Source organism: Tachyglossus aculeatus, chromosome 16, assembly GCF_015852505.1.
Source record: "Tachyglossus aculeatus isolate mTacAcu1 chromosome 16, mTacAcu1.pri, whole genome shotgun sequence".
In the NCBI taxonomy this organism is placed as follows: Eukaryota; Metazoa; Chordata; class Mammalia; order Monotremata; family Tachyglossidae; genus Tachyglossus; species Tachyglossus aculeatus.
Genome location: NC_052081.1, coordinates 8,146,149 through 8,164,267, shown reverse-complemented (window position 1 = coordinate 8,164,267; position 18,119 = coordinate 8,146,149). Strand labels below are relative to the sequence as shown.

Below are 18,119 nucleotides of genomic sequence, written 5' to 3'. Positions count from 1 at the left end.
TTAATCAGGCAAATTCCCATATTTGCTACATACAATTTGGGTTAGCTTCAAAGATGTTTTTATAATTATGCACCAAACTCTGTATGGTAATTCCAATCAAAATCGAATATTACCCCACAGGCAAACTCCGACCTTACTGCCCCTAAAATGCATTGCTTCTTTCTTTTCCGAAACAAACACAACACATTGCAATTATGTGGTACTTGTTGAAGAAAGCCCTGCATGCAGATTTTTTTTTTACAGAATTCTTACCTTACAAATGTAGGCTGAAACAAACAAAATGTCCTTTGAAAATGAGCAGTAAATATTAGGTGGTGCAAAGTTGACATGATACATGAACCTTAATTATAACTTAACTATACATATAATGCCTTTTAATTTTTAACTCCTAAGAAGACAGCATGGATGCCTTCAATTGTCTGCATGTAAAACCAAGACATTATCTCTTAACTTACTATTCATTAGTTACTGTTCATTCTGTTGGAATCCCACAGCGGGTGACTATTATCTACTCAGAAGGCAAGGGATCCTGCATTTGCCCTTATGGGTTTTATCAAGTGTTAACAGTAAATAAGCTGTGAAAATCTGAATCGATTTGAATCAAAATCAAGGTGATTCTACATACTTTCATAATGTGATTAGGAAAATCCAGCACACGATGAAAACTTGTATTCAAATATGCTCACTTCAGTTTGTGAGGAACACTGTACTCAGCTGAATTTACACTCGCTTCATTTCTCAGGAGCAACTTTAAGTGAAAAAACATAGCATAGTACCGGATCGTCTGCTATTTCTACACGGTGGACATTATTCACCCCCAAACCACTTAATAAGATATAGTTTAATAACTATAGTAATAGTACACTAAATTTTCCCAGGACATGGTGGCAGGTTTGGTACTTTGGCATGAGCAGTGAACCTTTCAGAACACTTCAATTACTGTAATTCTACAGTGAAGGCACAAGGTAGACAGATAGCAATGCATTAAATTGTCCCCAGTGATCTGAAAGAGTTAAGTGTCTAACTTGCTAGTGTCTAGTTTGCTATCTCAGTCTCTAGCTTGCTGCCTCAGGGGAATTCAAAGCCATGGGAGAGTTGGGCTCCATAATTAATAAAGAAGTCCCCTCCATAAAAGCAGTGTTCATCAGATACACAGCATTTTATCTCTTTGCCGCATAAATACATACTCAGAACCAGTGAAGAGAAGTTAAGCACTTTGCCCTAAGCTATCAAGCATGTTAGCAACAACCAACAGTCCAGGCCTCTCACCTCTGCTCTCTCCACCAGTCTACCAGGATTTTATTCGCGGGCTAAAAAAAAAAAGTTCAAAGGGGACAATTCAAGAAAAATAATGGACATCAAAATGAATAGGACCTATTATAAAGAGAATTCCTTATCCTACAGCCTTGGTGTGACTCTGGCCCAGGTGGTCTCGGCTTGCCCGACGAAGGCCTGGTTATCATTGAATTGAGGGAAGAAGCAGGAGTTCAAAATCCTGGAGGTCAGGGAAAGTTGCAGGAATAGAGAAATAGACGTCAAGGAGATAGAAGCCAAAGAGTGGGATATGGGGAATACTAATAGAAAGGACATTATCAAGATATTGGGGTTTCTTTGTGCGGAGCAGATAGGAAGGATAGGTATATTAGAGGAAGTAGGCGCAGTGGGCATGAAGCGGGAAGCTATTCCTTAGGTCCGAGACCAGGGAAATCTGGCCAAGGCTAACTCCTCGGGCCAAATAATGGCCTGGATGTTGGAGATTCCATTCTCGACACCAGAAGAACTAACAGGAGTGGTTATGTGCCAGCCAGACCAAACCCCAAAGGATTACCCTAATGAGCTCCCCCCATGCACACAATGCATGAGTAAAAGAAAATGAGATGTAACAAGAGTAAAAGAAAATGAGAGGTAACAAAATTCCTACTCCTGCACAAGGAGACCTTAGTTCTAAATACACCGTAACCATTAAAGTGAAGCCAAGTCTGGTTTTGATACATAGAATACTATTTTATTCTCTTTATTTTCATCTTTCTTACATGTTTAAAAACAAACAGGGGTTCAGAACAACCTTAACAAAATTACAAGTTCATTTTAAAGGGACCGCTGAAGTCAAACCACTGGTGTGCAAACATGGTTGGCTTCCAGTTTTGAAGGGTCATAGGCACATTTCATTAAATGCATTTTGGTAAAACAAGGAAATCATAGTGCAGCTGTTAACAGGACACATGTTCCAGAACTAGTCACTTATAAAACCATCTGAGAAACTGGCAACTTGAGCCAGAAGTAAGATTTAAATCATTCTTTGCTCATATACCTACCCCGCTAAACCCACCACGCTGCATCTGAACCCCTGACACAACTCTGTATTACACAAACCCATGTAGCGCACTTACAAAATAAAGTTGATTAATCTCTGAATCTGAAAGCAGATCATTACAAAGGGAAATACTGAAGCTCTTACCTGTACTTGATAATTAAGCAAATTGTCTTCTCACCTCGTCCAAGAACACAGTTTTGTCTAATAAATATCTATTTAACAACTGCACAGAAAGTATTTTTCTCTTAAAGCAAGTTTTTTGTGTTTTTGTGTATTTTTTTCAATCCCGTAGACTTAAAATACCATTGATCTATTCAGTGAACTATGAAAACATTAGGCACAGACCACATAATATAATTTACATTTTGTTTTAAAAAATACAGTATGTGCAAGCTAGGTTTACACACAATGGACTGGCGGCTACAATAGAAAGCTATGTAGACCCAACGTAAAAGGGTTAGTATTTCATTTAAAAAGAAAAAAAAATTCAGCTAGCATTAAACGTGATGCCTCACTGCCATGTGTGACTCTTGTACTTGCATTAGTAGCATTGGCCTTAGTGAAAAAGAAAATAAGCTTTAGTACAGCAAAAAGGACATATTGGAAATAGGGACTAATTTCATAGGTCCCAGGGGAAAAAATTAAAGTTTCTATAAGCCACTGGAACATGTTGAATGCAATCCCCCTACCAAAGCCGGTGGCTTTTTTTTTGGAAGGAAGCAATTATTGAGAATTATGATACCCTTGTACAGTAAGTTCCCTCTTTAGCTAAGACACTTCTGGACTAAGGAACCAAAGACTTCAGGGCACGAAAAATGGATAAAAAATATAGCAGGTTTTGAGGGAAGGGTGGGAGGGAAGCGTTTTTCTCTTTTACCTAGAAAATGAATAGCTCCACTGTCTCATTTTTGTTTTCAGCAACTATTTGTGCAGCAGAGAATAGTATAAAAACCACAAGCAAAAACGTGTGTCTAATTACTCATCTAAAACATCTACTGTGTACCCTCTACAGAGATCGTTTATAGATAGTTGCCTACTGTATTTTAAAAGTACACTTTAACGCAAAAAGGACATATCCTGCCACATATATGATATGCAGCACGTCTCTTAAAGGGAAAAATATAAGATCTTCCAAGAGAGAGAAAAGGGGGTGGGGAGGGGGAGAGAGAAGGCAAGAGGGAGGGAGAGAGAGAAGACATACACATGCGCGCGCACACAAACACACACACACACACACACACACACACACACACACACACGAACCTGCTTTAATGTGCCAGTAATTTCATGCCCTGTGGAAGATTTGAGATAATGACTTTTCTTTAACTTCGCTATTTCATTTCTCTAACCCCTAAGTCACTTTGAGAATTACTACATTCACATGATAAAGATCTCGCGTGGGCATCCTCTACGCGTCCTTCACTGTAGCTGCCTTTTCCATTTAAAAAAAAATGACCTGCAGTCCCAAATCTCGATTCCTCCTGAACTATTCAAGTAAATATTTCCTATGTGGCAAATTTCCAGATGCATCAGATACTATCCCCAAATCACGGTCAGACTGCACTGGGTTAACTGGGCAGGTTCCCTTAGATGGAGCAGGAATTAGCCCGTTTCCTAGGTTTAGGGTCCCGTATTTCCCGGTCCTTTAAACACATACACGACGAGCATATCGTCTCTGACAGCCTTCGGAGGCCCAGCCTGAAAACACTGTTAGAGAGACTATATATCACACAGTTGCAGAAACTATTGCTTATAGCAAGCCATGTTGTCAAGAAGGAAAGAGCGGGATTTTCCAGGACGCGCGAGCTCTCTAGAAGAAAGTATATGATGTAGGGCAGCCAGAGCATGTAGAACACACTGGTTATCCGAAACAAAACCATGGCATAACGGCGGTCCGGGCTGTGTCCGGTCTCTCCGGCGGCATCCACCTCGTGGCTAGGAAAACGGGCCCTCCGGTCATTGATCTCTTTGGTGTGCTGCCGGCAGATTTTGAAAATGTGGAAGTAAGTGAAGCAGATGACAAAGGCAGCGGGAGCATAAAGTAAGCAGACGATAAAGCCCGTAAAGTAGGCGTTGGTGAGCCAAGAGGTGGCACACCACTCAAAAATGTCACCGTGGTAACCGGGTTTCCCCCAGCCGAAAAACGAAGGCAAGAAAATGAGGCAGGAGTAGATCCAGATCAAAATAATACATATTCTCAGGCGACAAGGCGTGACCAGTTGATTGTAGGAAAGAGGCTTGGTGATGGCAAGGTAGCGGTCCACGCTGATGCAGGCGAGACAGGCCATGGAAACGCTCTTCAGCACGGAGATGATATATCCAAAAACCTGGCAAGTCAAAGATTCGTGAACACCCGTGGAATAGTGCAGCAATGAGAGAGTTGGAACCAAACAGCTCACTCCAACGAAAAGGTCAGCATACGCCATGGTCTGAATGAAGTAGCTGGTAGTATAATGATGGAGAAGCGGCGCACAGTGAAAGACGAAGATCACCGTTAAATTCCCGGCGATGATGAGGAATGTGAGCAGGACAATGATGGCTGTCTCGAGGATGCAGACGTCCACGGCATTGTAGTGGCCAAATCCAAGTGGGCAGGAGTGATGCTCAGACATATTCATAAAACTGCCACTCATGTTCAGAGTCTTCCATTCAATCCACCCAGACTCATTCATGGTTTGGAATTAGGGACGCCTGCAGCCAGAGCCACGGCGAGCAGGTGACCTGCCCAACATCTGGTAAACTCTCCACTTTGGTGTCTCACAATCTGTCTCGGTAGTGGCTGCCGGAGCTCCTGTCACTCACATTTGATTCTCAGAGCTGCTCGAGCCTCTTTATCAGCTTCATTGCAACAGTGACACACCTCAGCTTTGGGGAAAAATAAGTTGGGAAGCAGGTGAAAAAAGGCCTCTGATTAGCTCCCTCCTGGGCTCTCCAACCACCTTTAACAAACGCAAGGCACTTCTAGAGAAAACAGACTCTTTATCTTGCACACTGGAAGATGAAAACCATAAAAAGAAAAAAAAATGACTGCCAAGAGGTTTAAAAGGGGGAAAAAAAAGCTTCTGTGGATTGTTTATTCTCCTGAGAAAGGCAGTTTCTTTGGGATAGACTAGAAAGCATGAGAGAGGGACAGATGTCTTAATACAGATCAGGCTTCCCGGACCAGGACGATGAGATGGGAGTGAATGTTTTCGGTCCATTCAAATAACGAACATCTCAGAGCTTCGGCATCTGCTTTTGGTTGGAAAATCTAGAAAAAAGTTCACAGGAGCAGGCGGTGCCTTTCGGCTCTGTTCAGGGGACGATGCTGCCGTTCTCGTTGCTGTGATCCATCCGTTCGTTAAAGAGGTAAGAAAAACATTCCTGTCAAGGTTAATTCCAAGAGGTTCAGCACCACTTGAATCTGAATGTTGAACTGGGTTTAGGGGGAGAGGAGGACTGAGGAATACAGCCAGGTTTCTCCTGTGGCTCTCAGAGAGGAAAATACACATCTCCAGGGAGGACGGTTCTGTACAAGGGGGTTAACACCCCACGAAAAGATGATCTTGTAGAGTTTCAAGTGAATATTCAATCTCTCCCAGCCCTAGTCATTTCCAGTTACAGCGATGGCAGCAGTAAAATTTAATGCTCTCCCCCACCCGGAAAAAGAAATCCTGGGCATTCAGTTTCAAGCATCGAGGACCAAAAATCATTTTCTTTTGCTGATCTGCCACCTTCCATGCCCTGCTCTGAAACAATAAAGTGCATGGCTCAATCAATGGCTTGTCTCACCTTGCAGCAACACCTGAATCTTTTCCAAAGCCCTGCACAATAATAGAAACTTCCGTCTGCATTGTGCCGGGAAGCTAATGAAATGCTGATTTGACTAGAAATGCTGCCCTTGTTTACTACTCAGTTATTTTCACTCAGCTTCATCTTCTAGTTGCTACACATTTTCCATTTTCATTAGTAATTAGCACACGAAATCACCGCTTCGACAACTAAATTTTCCAACAGTAGGAAAGAACCCCGTTTGTTACATTTGCAGTTAGGAAGCAATCGTATGCTAAGAAAACAGCTCTTCTCTTTCTGTGCTCTATTTTGAGCAAATGCTCAATTAGTTCAGGGGCCATTAGATAGGTTACTGAATAATCTTGTTTTAAAATGCTCCCAAAACATTGAGACCGGTTGAAATCCTAGAGTTTGAGACACTGGGGATCAGGAAGGATGGAATCAGGCAGTCCAAATATAAAGGCTTCCAAGGTCATTCGGCTAGTACGCTAACATTTCCTGAAAGTCCTTTCAAAAGTACTGCCGTCTCAGGGATCCTTTTGCCAGTCCTTGTTGAGGCTTCTGAAGGAATTTTACGCACTAGAAATAGAGACATTTCCTCCCATTCGGGTGCAGTAGTTGGACAGAAAGCATTCTTTTTAAAGTTATTTTCGCAGCTGCATCACCAAGTCATACGGGAGAGCTGTGCTTTTATAACATCCACAGAATAGTCCTCGATGTCCAATCCCTCTATCAGTAGCCACTTTCATCCACCACAAAATAATCACTTTGGGGATTCTCTTGCTACCGGAATAAGGCAATGCTTCTCACCTACATCCACTCTTATCAGCTGCTGGGCTGGGCTGCTTGATTCAAAAGTCCGATTTACCGTGATGCAGTTACGAGGATGCTGTCGCTATTCTTCACAATCGTGCTTTCAGATTTACTGCTTGCACCTGAGCCCCTGCTCCTCCTCCACCTCCTCCTCCCACTCTGTCTCCTCCTCCTCCTCCTCCTCCTCCTCCTCCTGAGACGATGCAGAAGAACTCACCATCAGAAAGGTGACTCGGTCCTTCTGCCCCAATCAACAGCACAGCCAATGGCTACTGCAGCTGAAACTGTCACTAGGTAACAGTTGCCAGGCACATGCAGGCTTATAGCCTTACACGGCAAGCTGCGATCAAGAATGACAAATGAAGACAATTGATCTGACCAGTCCTTATAATATATTAATAGCATTTAGGGACTTCCAGAGGTACTTCCCCTTGCAGGGTTTCACACAGTTTTACACCTGCTAGAAGAACAGCACAGGGAACACCTTTACATCCCACAGAGAAACTACTACCCTGTCACTATAACAGACACTAGCTCAAGAAGCCAGTCGGAAGTAATCTAATCCTTACTGGCAGAAAAGTCTTATTCATTATTAAACAAATAAGTGCCAAACCTTCGTACCTCTGGCTGAAAGTGCTTTCTTCCTTCTCTGAAATATCATTTTTGATTAAAAGGAGTTCGAATCATTTAGTAACCCCTATCCAACTCCTGGTGCTTCCCCAAACCAAATTCTGAGCTCCAATTCTGTAACTGTATATATCTGACTTAAAAGGTAGAAAGGAAATGCTCTTCACTAAATCTAAAGCCAGGAGGCCAAAATCTATCCTCTACATGGCTGACTATCAAACTGGTCCCCATGACAGCACAGGGGTTTAAAACCCAGAAATTAACTACCCCAAAGCAGGCACAGGGGTCAAATCGGTTTTTCACACAGTCCTTGTGCTATACATAACAACACTGAATGAGAGAGGAGGAAGTTGAGGCTAAAATAGTCAATGAGGTTTAAAGACCTCAACAGTTCTGCTCTGATCGAGTTAAAGCTTTAAAAAAATGCTGGAGTCGAGCATGATTATTTTGGGGGCTAAATTAGGAATGCTGATGATTACCAAATCTGCATCTCCAGCCCCGACCTCTCTCCTTCCCTGAAATCTCACACTTTCTCCTGCCTTCAAGACATGTCTACTTGGATGTCCCGCCAACGACTCATATTATACATGTCCAAAACTGAACTCCTTATCTTCCCACCCAAACCCTGTCTTTGCCTTCATTATAGACAACTTCACCATCCTCCCTACCTTGCAAGTCCATAACCTTGGCATTGTCCTCGACTCGTCTCTCTCATTCCACTCACATATTCAATCTGTCACCAAATCCTGTCAGTTCTACCTTCAGGACATTGCAAAAATCCACCCCTTCCTCTCCATCCAAACTGCTACCATCTTCTAGACTCTGAATCCGTTATTGGGTAGGGTCTGTATATGTTGCCGAATTGTACTTTCCAAGCGCGTAGTACGATGCTCTGCACACAGTAAGCGCTCAATAAATATGACTGAATGAATGAATGATCTAAGCATTTATCCTATCCCGCCTTGACTACTAAATCTAATCTGACCTCCTGTCTCTCCCCATTCCAATCCATACTTCACTCTCCTGCACGAATCGCTTATCAACAAAAATGTTCGGTTCACCTCTTCCCACTCCTCAAGAACCTCCAATGGCTGCCCATCCACCTCTTCATCAAAGAGAAACTCCATACCATTGGCTTTAAAGCAGTCAATTAGCTCACACCGCCCTATCTCACCTCACTAATCGCCTACCACAGCGTAGCCTGCACACCCCAGTCCTCTAGCACCAGCTTACTCTCTTGTACCCCAATCTCATCCACCTCACCACCGACCCCTTTCCCACGTCATCTCCCTAGTCTGGAACTCCCTCTCCTCCATTTTATGCCAGAGCATCACTCTCTCCATCTTCAAAGCATGACAGTCAATCAATCAATGGTATTTATTGAGCGCTATGAGCGGAGCACTGTACTAAGCATTTGACTAGAGTGACGAGATGTGACTCCGGCCACATCTCCTCCAAGAGACCTTCCCCGATTAAGCCCTCTTTTCCCCGGCCCGCTCTCCCTTCTGCACCGTCTGTGCACTTCGATCTGTGACCTTTGGACACTTGATATTTGCCCCACCCCAACCCCAAAGCACTTATATACATATCTTTAAATTATATATTATAAATTATTTATTCATATTAATGCCTGTCTCCTCCTCCAGACTGTAAATTTGTTACGGGCAGGGAACATATCTGCTAATTTTGTGGCATTGTACTCTCCTGAGGGGTTAGTACAGTGCTCTGCACATACTCAGTGCTCAATAAATCCGACTGATTTACAGGAATGGTTAACATCTTTTTAACATATTTTTGGCACAAATTACCAACTGATAAATGGAAAAATTGGGAGCAAAAGTGAAGAAGCGTTCGGCATTAGTGTTAAAGGTGTTTGGCTTTACTAACACCTGACCTATTAAAGGATTTCAGCTTTGGAAATGCATATTTGCTAAAAAACCTCCAAATCCAAAAGAAAGAGAGTGGATTCCTCTGATGCTTATTGACTCGAAGTACATGTTTTGCTGGATTCATTGTTCAACTCTTCATTTCAGAAATCTTAATAGTTTTAAAAAACCATGACAGAAGAAGACCTTAGAATGAATGAGAAACACAGCTGTGATTTTTTTTTTTTGATGACCTGAAGCAAGCCTGTATAGTACCATTTTGAAATTGAACAATTTTTGTGGGACTACAAGAATCATTTAGTCTTCAGTTGGAGAGTGCATTTTCAATCTCGGGTTTCTAAGCAATAAGAATGCAAAACAAAATGAACTAAAGCAACTTGAATATACCCACCCTATCAAAACCCTGCAAAAACACACATTTCACTATTGAAGAGAGAAATTAAATTACACATTCCTTCAGTCGGTGGCGACATAAGTTATTTACAGGAAAATCAACAATGGGGGGGGCTTCAGATTTGCACATTAATCTAAAATAAATTATGAAATGCAGGGATTTGAGTCTAAAATTAATGTTCACAGTGGAAAACAGAAAGGGAGGAAAATCCTAAATCCATCATTGTACAAACTTCTATAGGAAAAACAAGAGGGAAGAACAGAGGCAACAGAATCCTTCAACATCCCTAAGCTCCCTAGCTCTCCCTCCTATCGAGAGATGGTTTCCAACAGGTGCAATCAGGTCACCTTCAATCCACGGCCTTTTGGATATTTCCAAACCTCATTCATTTTATCCTTGCTTCTCCTGTCCCCCGTTCTTTCTATTCTGGAAGTGTCAGGCTTCCATTCGCACTAGAATCCCCTGAGAACAGGTTACTCTATATCTCTGTTTATTGAGGACAGGGAACGTGTCTGCCACCTCTACTGTATTGTACTCTCCCAAGCCCCAAGCACACGGTACATAGTAAGCACTCAATAAATCCCATTTATTGATTGACCTTCGTTTGGGGGCTTGAACCTCAATCTTTAAGGCAGATTAAAGAAATTGCATTGTCCTTTTTATTACAATCTCCCTCTTCACCTTTGGAAAACACTGGCTAGAAAAATTACTGAAGACCAACTAGCAGACCCTGCCTACATTCCTGAGTAGGGAAAAGTATGATGCTGCTGAAGGCAAACTTATCTGAGATGCCCTAAAAACAGATTTGTAACAGCACAACTGCAGCTATCGGTGACAATGTGAACACCGCAGTGCTCAAATAACCCCTGAATAGACACAGGGAAACAAGGAACCGTGCTCAGCAAGTGGTCCAGAAGGAACAGTAGGGAAGGCAGGGGAAGCTGCAACTTGAGGAATGACTATTTCTGGCTGTCCCTCTAAAAGCACTATTTCAACCACAGGGGAACATTTAACACATGGTAGAGGTGAAAGTCAGTGTTTGGGACGCCAAGATGACTACGATTAATTTTACAATCTTTTAGTTCGCTCTGAAAATCCCTTAAATATAGCACTAGGCTGGAATTCCATCATTTTCCTGCCTCAGATAGATGGAGAGGACACTAAACACCAATTCTTGTGAAGAGAAAGACTTACCAAGTACTGAAATTCCCCAGATGAAGAGGCTGAACAATCATCACGGACAAAGAAAAGACCAAAGAGGAGGTGGCTAAAGGAACTAAATAACGAAAATGGCTTGGCCTCCCTAACACAGCTAAATCAAGGATTTCTCCATTCATCTTGCCATCTTCTTTATCCCACGATTCCAGATCCAGCCTTCATGAGTAATATTTGAGTTTTGGGGATCACAAAGAGTGTTAATTCCACTTAGTGCAGGCTGTCAGGGCACTTCTCTGTGAGGAATTCAATCTTATACAAACTCCAAAATGCCAGGGTAGCAAATTAACCATCTAAGCTGATTAAACTGTTAAATGTTATTCCTCTCACATACCACCAAGAAATTTAAAACTTTAAAAAGTCTTTCCTTACTGGACAAATGACAGCAGTTCTGTGGCAGGACTGAACAAATGCTAGAGCTTATGCATTATACTACTGTCAGTAGAGCAAAACAATGAAATTTTCAGGGCCTGGGCAAACAACGACTCCTGTTCTCATCATCATCATCATCAATCATATTTATTGAGCGCTTACTGTGTGCAGAGCACTGTACTAAGCGCTTGGGAAGTACAAGTTGGCAACATATAGAGACGGTCCCTACCCAACAGTGGGCTCACAGTCTAAAAGGGGGAGACAGAGAACAAAACCAAACATACTAACAAAATAAAATAAATAGAATAGATATGTACAAGTAAAATAAATAAATAGAGTAATAAATATGTACAATTCTATATATATACATATATACAGGTGCTGTGGGGAAGGGAAGGAGGTAAGATGGGGGGATAGAGAGGGGGACGAGGGGGACAGGAAGGAAGGGGCTCAGTCTGGGAAGGCCTCCTGGAGGAGTCTCCTGTGACTCCTACACAGAAACACCCCTAAATTGCCTGGCTGGATTTGAAGAACTAATCACGTAATTTGGGAGAGGATTTTCAAAAGAGCAGGCTATGACCGAAGCACCATTCCATCAAGGAACTCAGGTCTACCGGAGGCATAGAGGGACATCGGATTTTGAGGGGCAGAGGACACGCATTCGCAAGGTGGCTGCTTACACACCGTCACAGTGTGCCTGTCTCCTGAGCCGCCATCTGTACTCACAGCGACAGCAGCCCCAGGCGCCGAAGGAGCTGCTGAGAGTGAGAAAAGACTTACCTTTAAGTTCCAGTTACACAGCAATCTCTGGCTGCCCTAGCTAGCTATGATTTTCAGACACGCGCTGCTCACACCATTTGACCACCTGAGGAATAACTTTGAAAACACAGCCTATCTTTTGTCCATCGTGAAGGAGACATTTTCTCTACAAGAGGACAGGGCACGGAGATAACTGGCATTCCACTGCACTGTAGCTATTTGTTAAGGGAAAAGGGTTAAATTGTATAATTAGGTCAAAGAAACTGATGTGAGCCCACTTTTAGACTGTGAGCCCACTGTTGGGTAGGGACTGTCTCTAGATGTTGCCAACTTGTACTTCCCAAGCGCTTAGTACAGTGCTCTGCACACAGTAAGCGCTCAATAAATACGATTGATGATGATGATGATGATGGTTCCTGCTGAACGAGAAGCAGCGTGGCGGAGTGCGCAGAGCAAGGGCCTGGGGGTCTGAAGAACCTGGGTTCGAGTCCCAGCACCACTACTTTGCTGTGTGAACTTGGGTAAGTCATTTTCATTCATTCAAGCGCATTAATTGAGCGCTTACTATGTGCAGAGCACTGTAATAAGTGCTTGGGAGAGTACAATACTACAATAAGCAGTCATATTCCCTGACCACAATGAGTTTATAGTCATTGAGGCCTCAGTTACCTCATCTGTAAAGTGAGGATTAAGACTGAGCCCCATGTGGGACAGGGACTGTTTCCAACCTGATTAGCTTGTTATCTACTCCAGTGCTTAGTACATTGCCTGGCACTCACTAAGTGCTTAACAAATATCAAAAAAAAAATTATCAAGTGCCAGGATATGTGTTGTACGGAGCAGGGAACATATCTCCTACACTATATTACCAGTCATCTTTCCCAGCCAAGTTTCTCCATAGAATATGGTGCTGTTTCATTATCTCCAAGAACACCAAATGATTTGTTTTCACATTAATAAGCTCTATTTCTAGCACTGCAAGATCATTTGCTTGATTTTGCTAGTAATAGTTGAACTATTAACCCAGTAGTGTTTCTGACTCATATTTGACCTTTTTCACCTATCCTGCTCTCCCTCCTCCCTAAAATATCACTATCTAACTGATCTTTAAGATACAAACGAGAAGAAAACGCACACATGAATTTGTGGTCCACCAGTTAGGGAAATACTGCTATCCACCACCCTAGTTCAGTCAGCAGTGACTGCTGCACTCTATACATAAAAGGCTATTAAAAACAGTTTAACAATGGGAGAAAATTATTTTGTTCACACCAGATCGAAAGAATTTCACTATCTGTATACAAATTTGGGGGCTCTCCTTTCTTCTGAGGCTTTTGACAGTCCTCAATAATGAATGGCTCTCAAAGGGATGAAGAAGATTCTTTAAACAAAACTCCACAAGATATCCAACAGCAATGTCTGTGCATAAATGCAATTTCTCCACTAATTAACTCTGCATTAACGAAAAGGTTCAAGTCAGCCATGCCCATGAACCGTCCTCTTACTTAGACTGTGAGCCCCATGTGGGAGAGTGACTGCCTATCTGGTATCCACCACAGTGCTTAATGCAGTGCTTGGCACATAGGAGGTGCTTGATAAATACCATCTGCCTGTAATGCCAGTGCTCAGACTGAGCGAAAAAGCACAGAAAGAAGGGTTGAGCCTTCAAGCATCTCTTGCAAAAGTCTGTTAAAATTGTATGACAACACTTTGCCATGATCAAATTTTAACTAATAGGGTCATATTACGAGAAAAACCTTGACTCAGATATATTTTTAATTGAAAGAGGCTTTTCTGAAAAAAAAATATAAAAGATAAATTGCAACACTTTAAAAAAGCTATTGTTATGGCAACTAAAGTGCTAAAAATAATAAAGAAATATCAAAGTTGTTATAGCAACTGGAATTTTAAAAGCAGTCAAGTGTAGAATAATCAAACCTTCAGCTGGTTTGAAATATAACATCTATGACTCAATTTTCAGAAACAAACTTGAAATGTTCTTGCCTTTATGAGTTGTCTCTAGGTCTGAACTCCAAGTTTTGAAAAGTTCTTTTGGATAACACAATTCAAACATTTTTTAATCAGTGTCTCACTGCTCGCTATCCACATTTCTTTGGCAGAAGGCTTAATTTGTACTGATAGCTCAGTAGCTGCCAAATTTCATGGGTTTTAGGGGTAGGATTACTTGAATTTAGTCTTATTTGTTTCCTGCCTCCAATTTTACTGTTTTTCTTTGCTCAATTGTGAATATTGAAGAAGAGCTCTCTACTGCCAGGACACTCTTCCCTAAATCATCTGATCTCTTTCCCTATCCCTCCTCAAACATGCAAGGCTAGCCACATATATTTTATTTAGCATTCTTTGGTTTCCTCCTCAAGTATTTCTGGCAAACGGAACTGGTGTGGGTGATTAGGATGCCTAAAGATGTACATTATTTCCTTTGCACCTTTCCACAATTCTCTGAAAATGCCCCATCCTCTGTTAAAGAACCTCCTTCCTTTGGGACTGATCAAAGAAATGATATCTTCATGCTCTTCCTCTCCATCTGAACTATTTTAATAAATGAAAAACATCTCCCCAAAACTCTCCGTAATTATTTCGCGGTCCGTCGAGAGCTGGAGACGGCCAGGTTATGAACCTTGTCTTATTCCCCAAAGGGTTTGGGAGCTGGGAAGGGGACCGCCTTCACGGCCATCCTGTCTTAAGCTACGTCACCCAGAGAAGGAAAGAATTAGCATTTTTTTAATTGCTATTATTATTATTGCATTTGCTAAGTGCTTATTAATTGCCAAGCACTGTACTAAGTGCTGTGGTTGATATAAGTCAATCAGTCCATGTCCCCCAGGGGGCTCACAGTCTAGGTAGGAAGGAGAACAAGCATTGAATTCCCATTTGGCAGATGAGGAAACTGAGGCACAGAGAGGTGCATGATACAGCAGGCAAGTGGCAGAGCCGGGATTAGAACCCAGGTTCTCCGATTCTTTCCACTAGACCTTACTTTTAGACTCTGAATATAGAGTCTAGATATTTCAGCTCTGGGCACAGTATGGGTTTCACCCTTCTACTCTAATGATGAATGGCCTTCATGCATTTCAAATGAAGGCTTCACCCTTTATCACTTGATTGTGCTCCACTGTAAAAGACAGGTCTCCAGCAGGCAGCCAAATATCTTATTTCTGACCTATAATGATCTGGTTATTGTACTGATTGAAGAGATTTTACAGGATAATTCAACTAGCTCCTGACAAGTCAAGGGGAAGGAAAATCCAAGAAAAGCCATGTAGGTAAGAAGCCAGTGAAATATATTGAGTCCTCAATATCAATGAAATGTATCCTAATTATTAGGTCTCAAAGATGAGAGAAAATACTGAGATGGGAAATTCAGTTCATTGTCCAAATGTTCATCTAACCATGCACATGGTCTTTTGTACTTATTCAAAGGAAAATATTTATCTTCTTCTGATCTCAAATTGCTTTTAAACAAAAAATGTTCAACTCCTTTTTGTACAAGAATTTGAACAAGTCAAATAGCTCTCTCTGTGTTACCTTGGAAATCAGTGGGGATGGTTCAGGAATAAACTACAGACCACTGACAGCTGAACTGGTTCTCTAATGATCGGTAATCAAGACATCGTTTAGGACGTATTAAGATAATTATCTGGCCAACTTTTCCTTCCCTGCTTCAAACTAAAAGTAAAATGTCCATGTGCGGGGAGAAGTAAAGGGTAGGGAGAAGAAGGGAGACTGGTGGATTTGCAGAGATGGGCTGTTCTGTAATTGGGAGCTCAGTGGATGTTTAGAGATGGCCTGTTCTGTAAATCAATCAATCAATCGTATTTATTGAGCGCTTACTGTGTGCAGAGCACTGTACTAAGCGACTGGGAAGTACAAGTTGGCAACATATAGAGACAGTCCCTACCTTCTGTCCATGCTTATTCCCTCATGCAGAGACCCTGCAGTTAACTTCTAAGGACAGGGAGAGAAGCAGTGTGGCTTAGTGGAAAGGGCACGGGCTCCACCACTTGTCTGATGTGTGACCTTGGGCAAGTCACTTACCTTCTCTGTGCCTCAGTTACCTCATCTGCAAAATGGGGATTAAAACTGTGAGCCCCATGTGGGACAACCTGATTACCCTGTATTTACCCCAGCGCTTAGAGCAGTATTTGGCACATAGTAAGCGTTCAACACCATAATGATTATTATTGTTATTATTATAATCACTGTACCATACTCCCTAGACCAATAGTTCACCCCTGCAGGGTTCTAATTTCCAAAATAGGATGAAAGAACACTGGATGGTTTAACTCATCAAGAGGGAGAAAAGACTTTTTAAACTATTTAAATGAATGATCACACTCAGCTCTGAAAAAAGGGTTGTTTCAATGGTTTGGCCAAACCAGATTGCACACTCACCAAAGATATTTACCAATAAATGGGAAGCAGTGTTCCCCAGTGGATAGAGCAGGGGCATAGGAGTCCGAGGATCTGGATTCCAACCCTGGCTCTGCCACTTGCCAGCTCTGTGACCTTGGGCAAGTCATTCTCTGTGCCTCGGTTTCCTCAATCACAAAATGGGAATGTGAAACCTGTTCACCCTCCTACTTAAGCCACGAGCCCCCTGTGGGACAGCGACTGTGTCCAGCCTGATTATTTGCATCTATCCCAGTGCTTCACACATAGTAAGCCCTTTACAAATACTATTAAAAAAGATAAGAAAGGTCAGCGAGACCAGATACTTGGCCCCTGTCTTGGAAATAAAGCAGACCTCGCATTGTGGGCACCCAAAGTAAGGTAACACCAAAGATGTCCCCACTATTTTGGAAGAGGCAGTACTTCCCCCTCACTTTCAACCAGCTTTCTCACTACAAACTACAGAAGGGAAGCAGCATGGCACAGAAGAAGTCACTTCACTTCTCTGGGCCCCAGTTATCTCACCTGCAAAATGGGGATAAAATTGTGAGCCCTTTTTGAGAAAGGGACAGTATCCCACCTAATTATCTTGTGTCTCCCCCAATGTCTGGCACATAGTAAGAGCTTAACAGATGCCATTTTAAAAAAAGGATCAAACCGTACCCTGCTTGGCCTTCCCCACACCTGTCACTATGGACTACCGAAAAAATAAAACTTTTCTGTGAGCCGCCAGAAGAAGAGAGGGAGCTGTGAATGGAATGCTCATAGAATATTGACTCTGCCCGTAAAATTACTCCTGCTATTCCTGGAGAAGGAAGATGGGGGAAGAGACAGTGATGGCTGTCACTAAGAGTTGGAAAATCCAAGTCCCACAGAATTCTGCAATGGCCCCACATCCCTGGATACTACTTATAAATCCTGTAAAGAAAGATTCACTGGTTAATTATTTCAAAGAAATGCAGCATGTACTTTTAAAGTGGATGTTTACTGGTGAAGGATATTTAAGTGAACTGAGGGGCTGAACATTTTTCCTTCTTAAAAATCAAAAGACGATGACATTCTTATTCAACCCAAAAATAAAACAACGTATGTTTTTTAGAAACTAGAATCATAGCTTCCTCTTTAAAAACCCACAAATGCACCTTATTTCTTTTGGATACTACATTAACTATTTCTTCTGGCAACACACTTTTTGTTACGAAATTGCAGGTTGTTAGTAGCATAATTTGTCATCAGCCCGCCTGTGGGCGTGTGCATATAAAATGAATCCGGGTAGGCAGGTACAGTATCTAAAAATGGACTTTGAGTGGTTAGCCAATACTCTGGGCTAAATGTCTCTGCATCTGTAAATGTAATTAACTAGTTTGTGTCAGGGCTTCCATTTGAATATTAACAAAAGGAGGGGTAGCAGAAAATTGGATAAGGGATTACAGGATTAATAATGTGACCGAAGTCCACTTTTACTTTACATTTTATAAAAACATTGCCATGAATAAATGCCATTATGGAACGCCTTAAAGTTTAAAGCTGCCTGACTAGGTTTTGTGGCATGACACAG

General features: G+C 42.0%; 2 protein-coding genes across 3 annotated transcripts in view; both read right to left on the bottom strand.

The window, feature by feature from the left end:
* The window catches only part of RABGAP1L (RAB GTPase activating protein 1 like), a 430,548-nt gene that overhangs the window by 265,258 nt on the left and 147,171 nt on the right, over positions 1-18,119 (bottom strand). The window lies entirely within an intron of this gene.
* GPR52 (G protein-coupled receptor 52) lies at positions 1,995-6,958 on the bottom strand. The gene has a single exon (XM_038757625.1). The coding sequence runs from the start codon at positions 4,984-4,986 to the stop codon at positions 3,901-3,903; it is 1,086 nt and encodes a 361-aa protein (XP_038613553.1). The 5' UTR covers positions 4,987-6,958; the 3' UTR covers positions 1,995-3,900.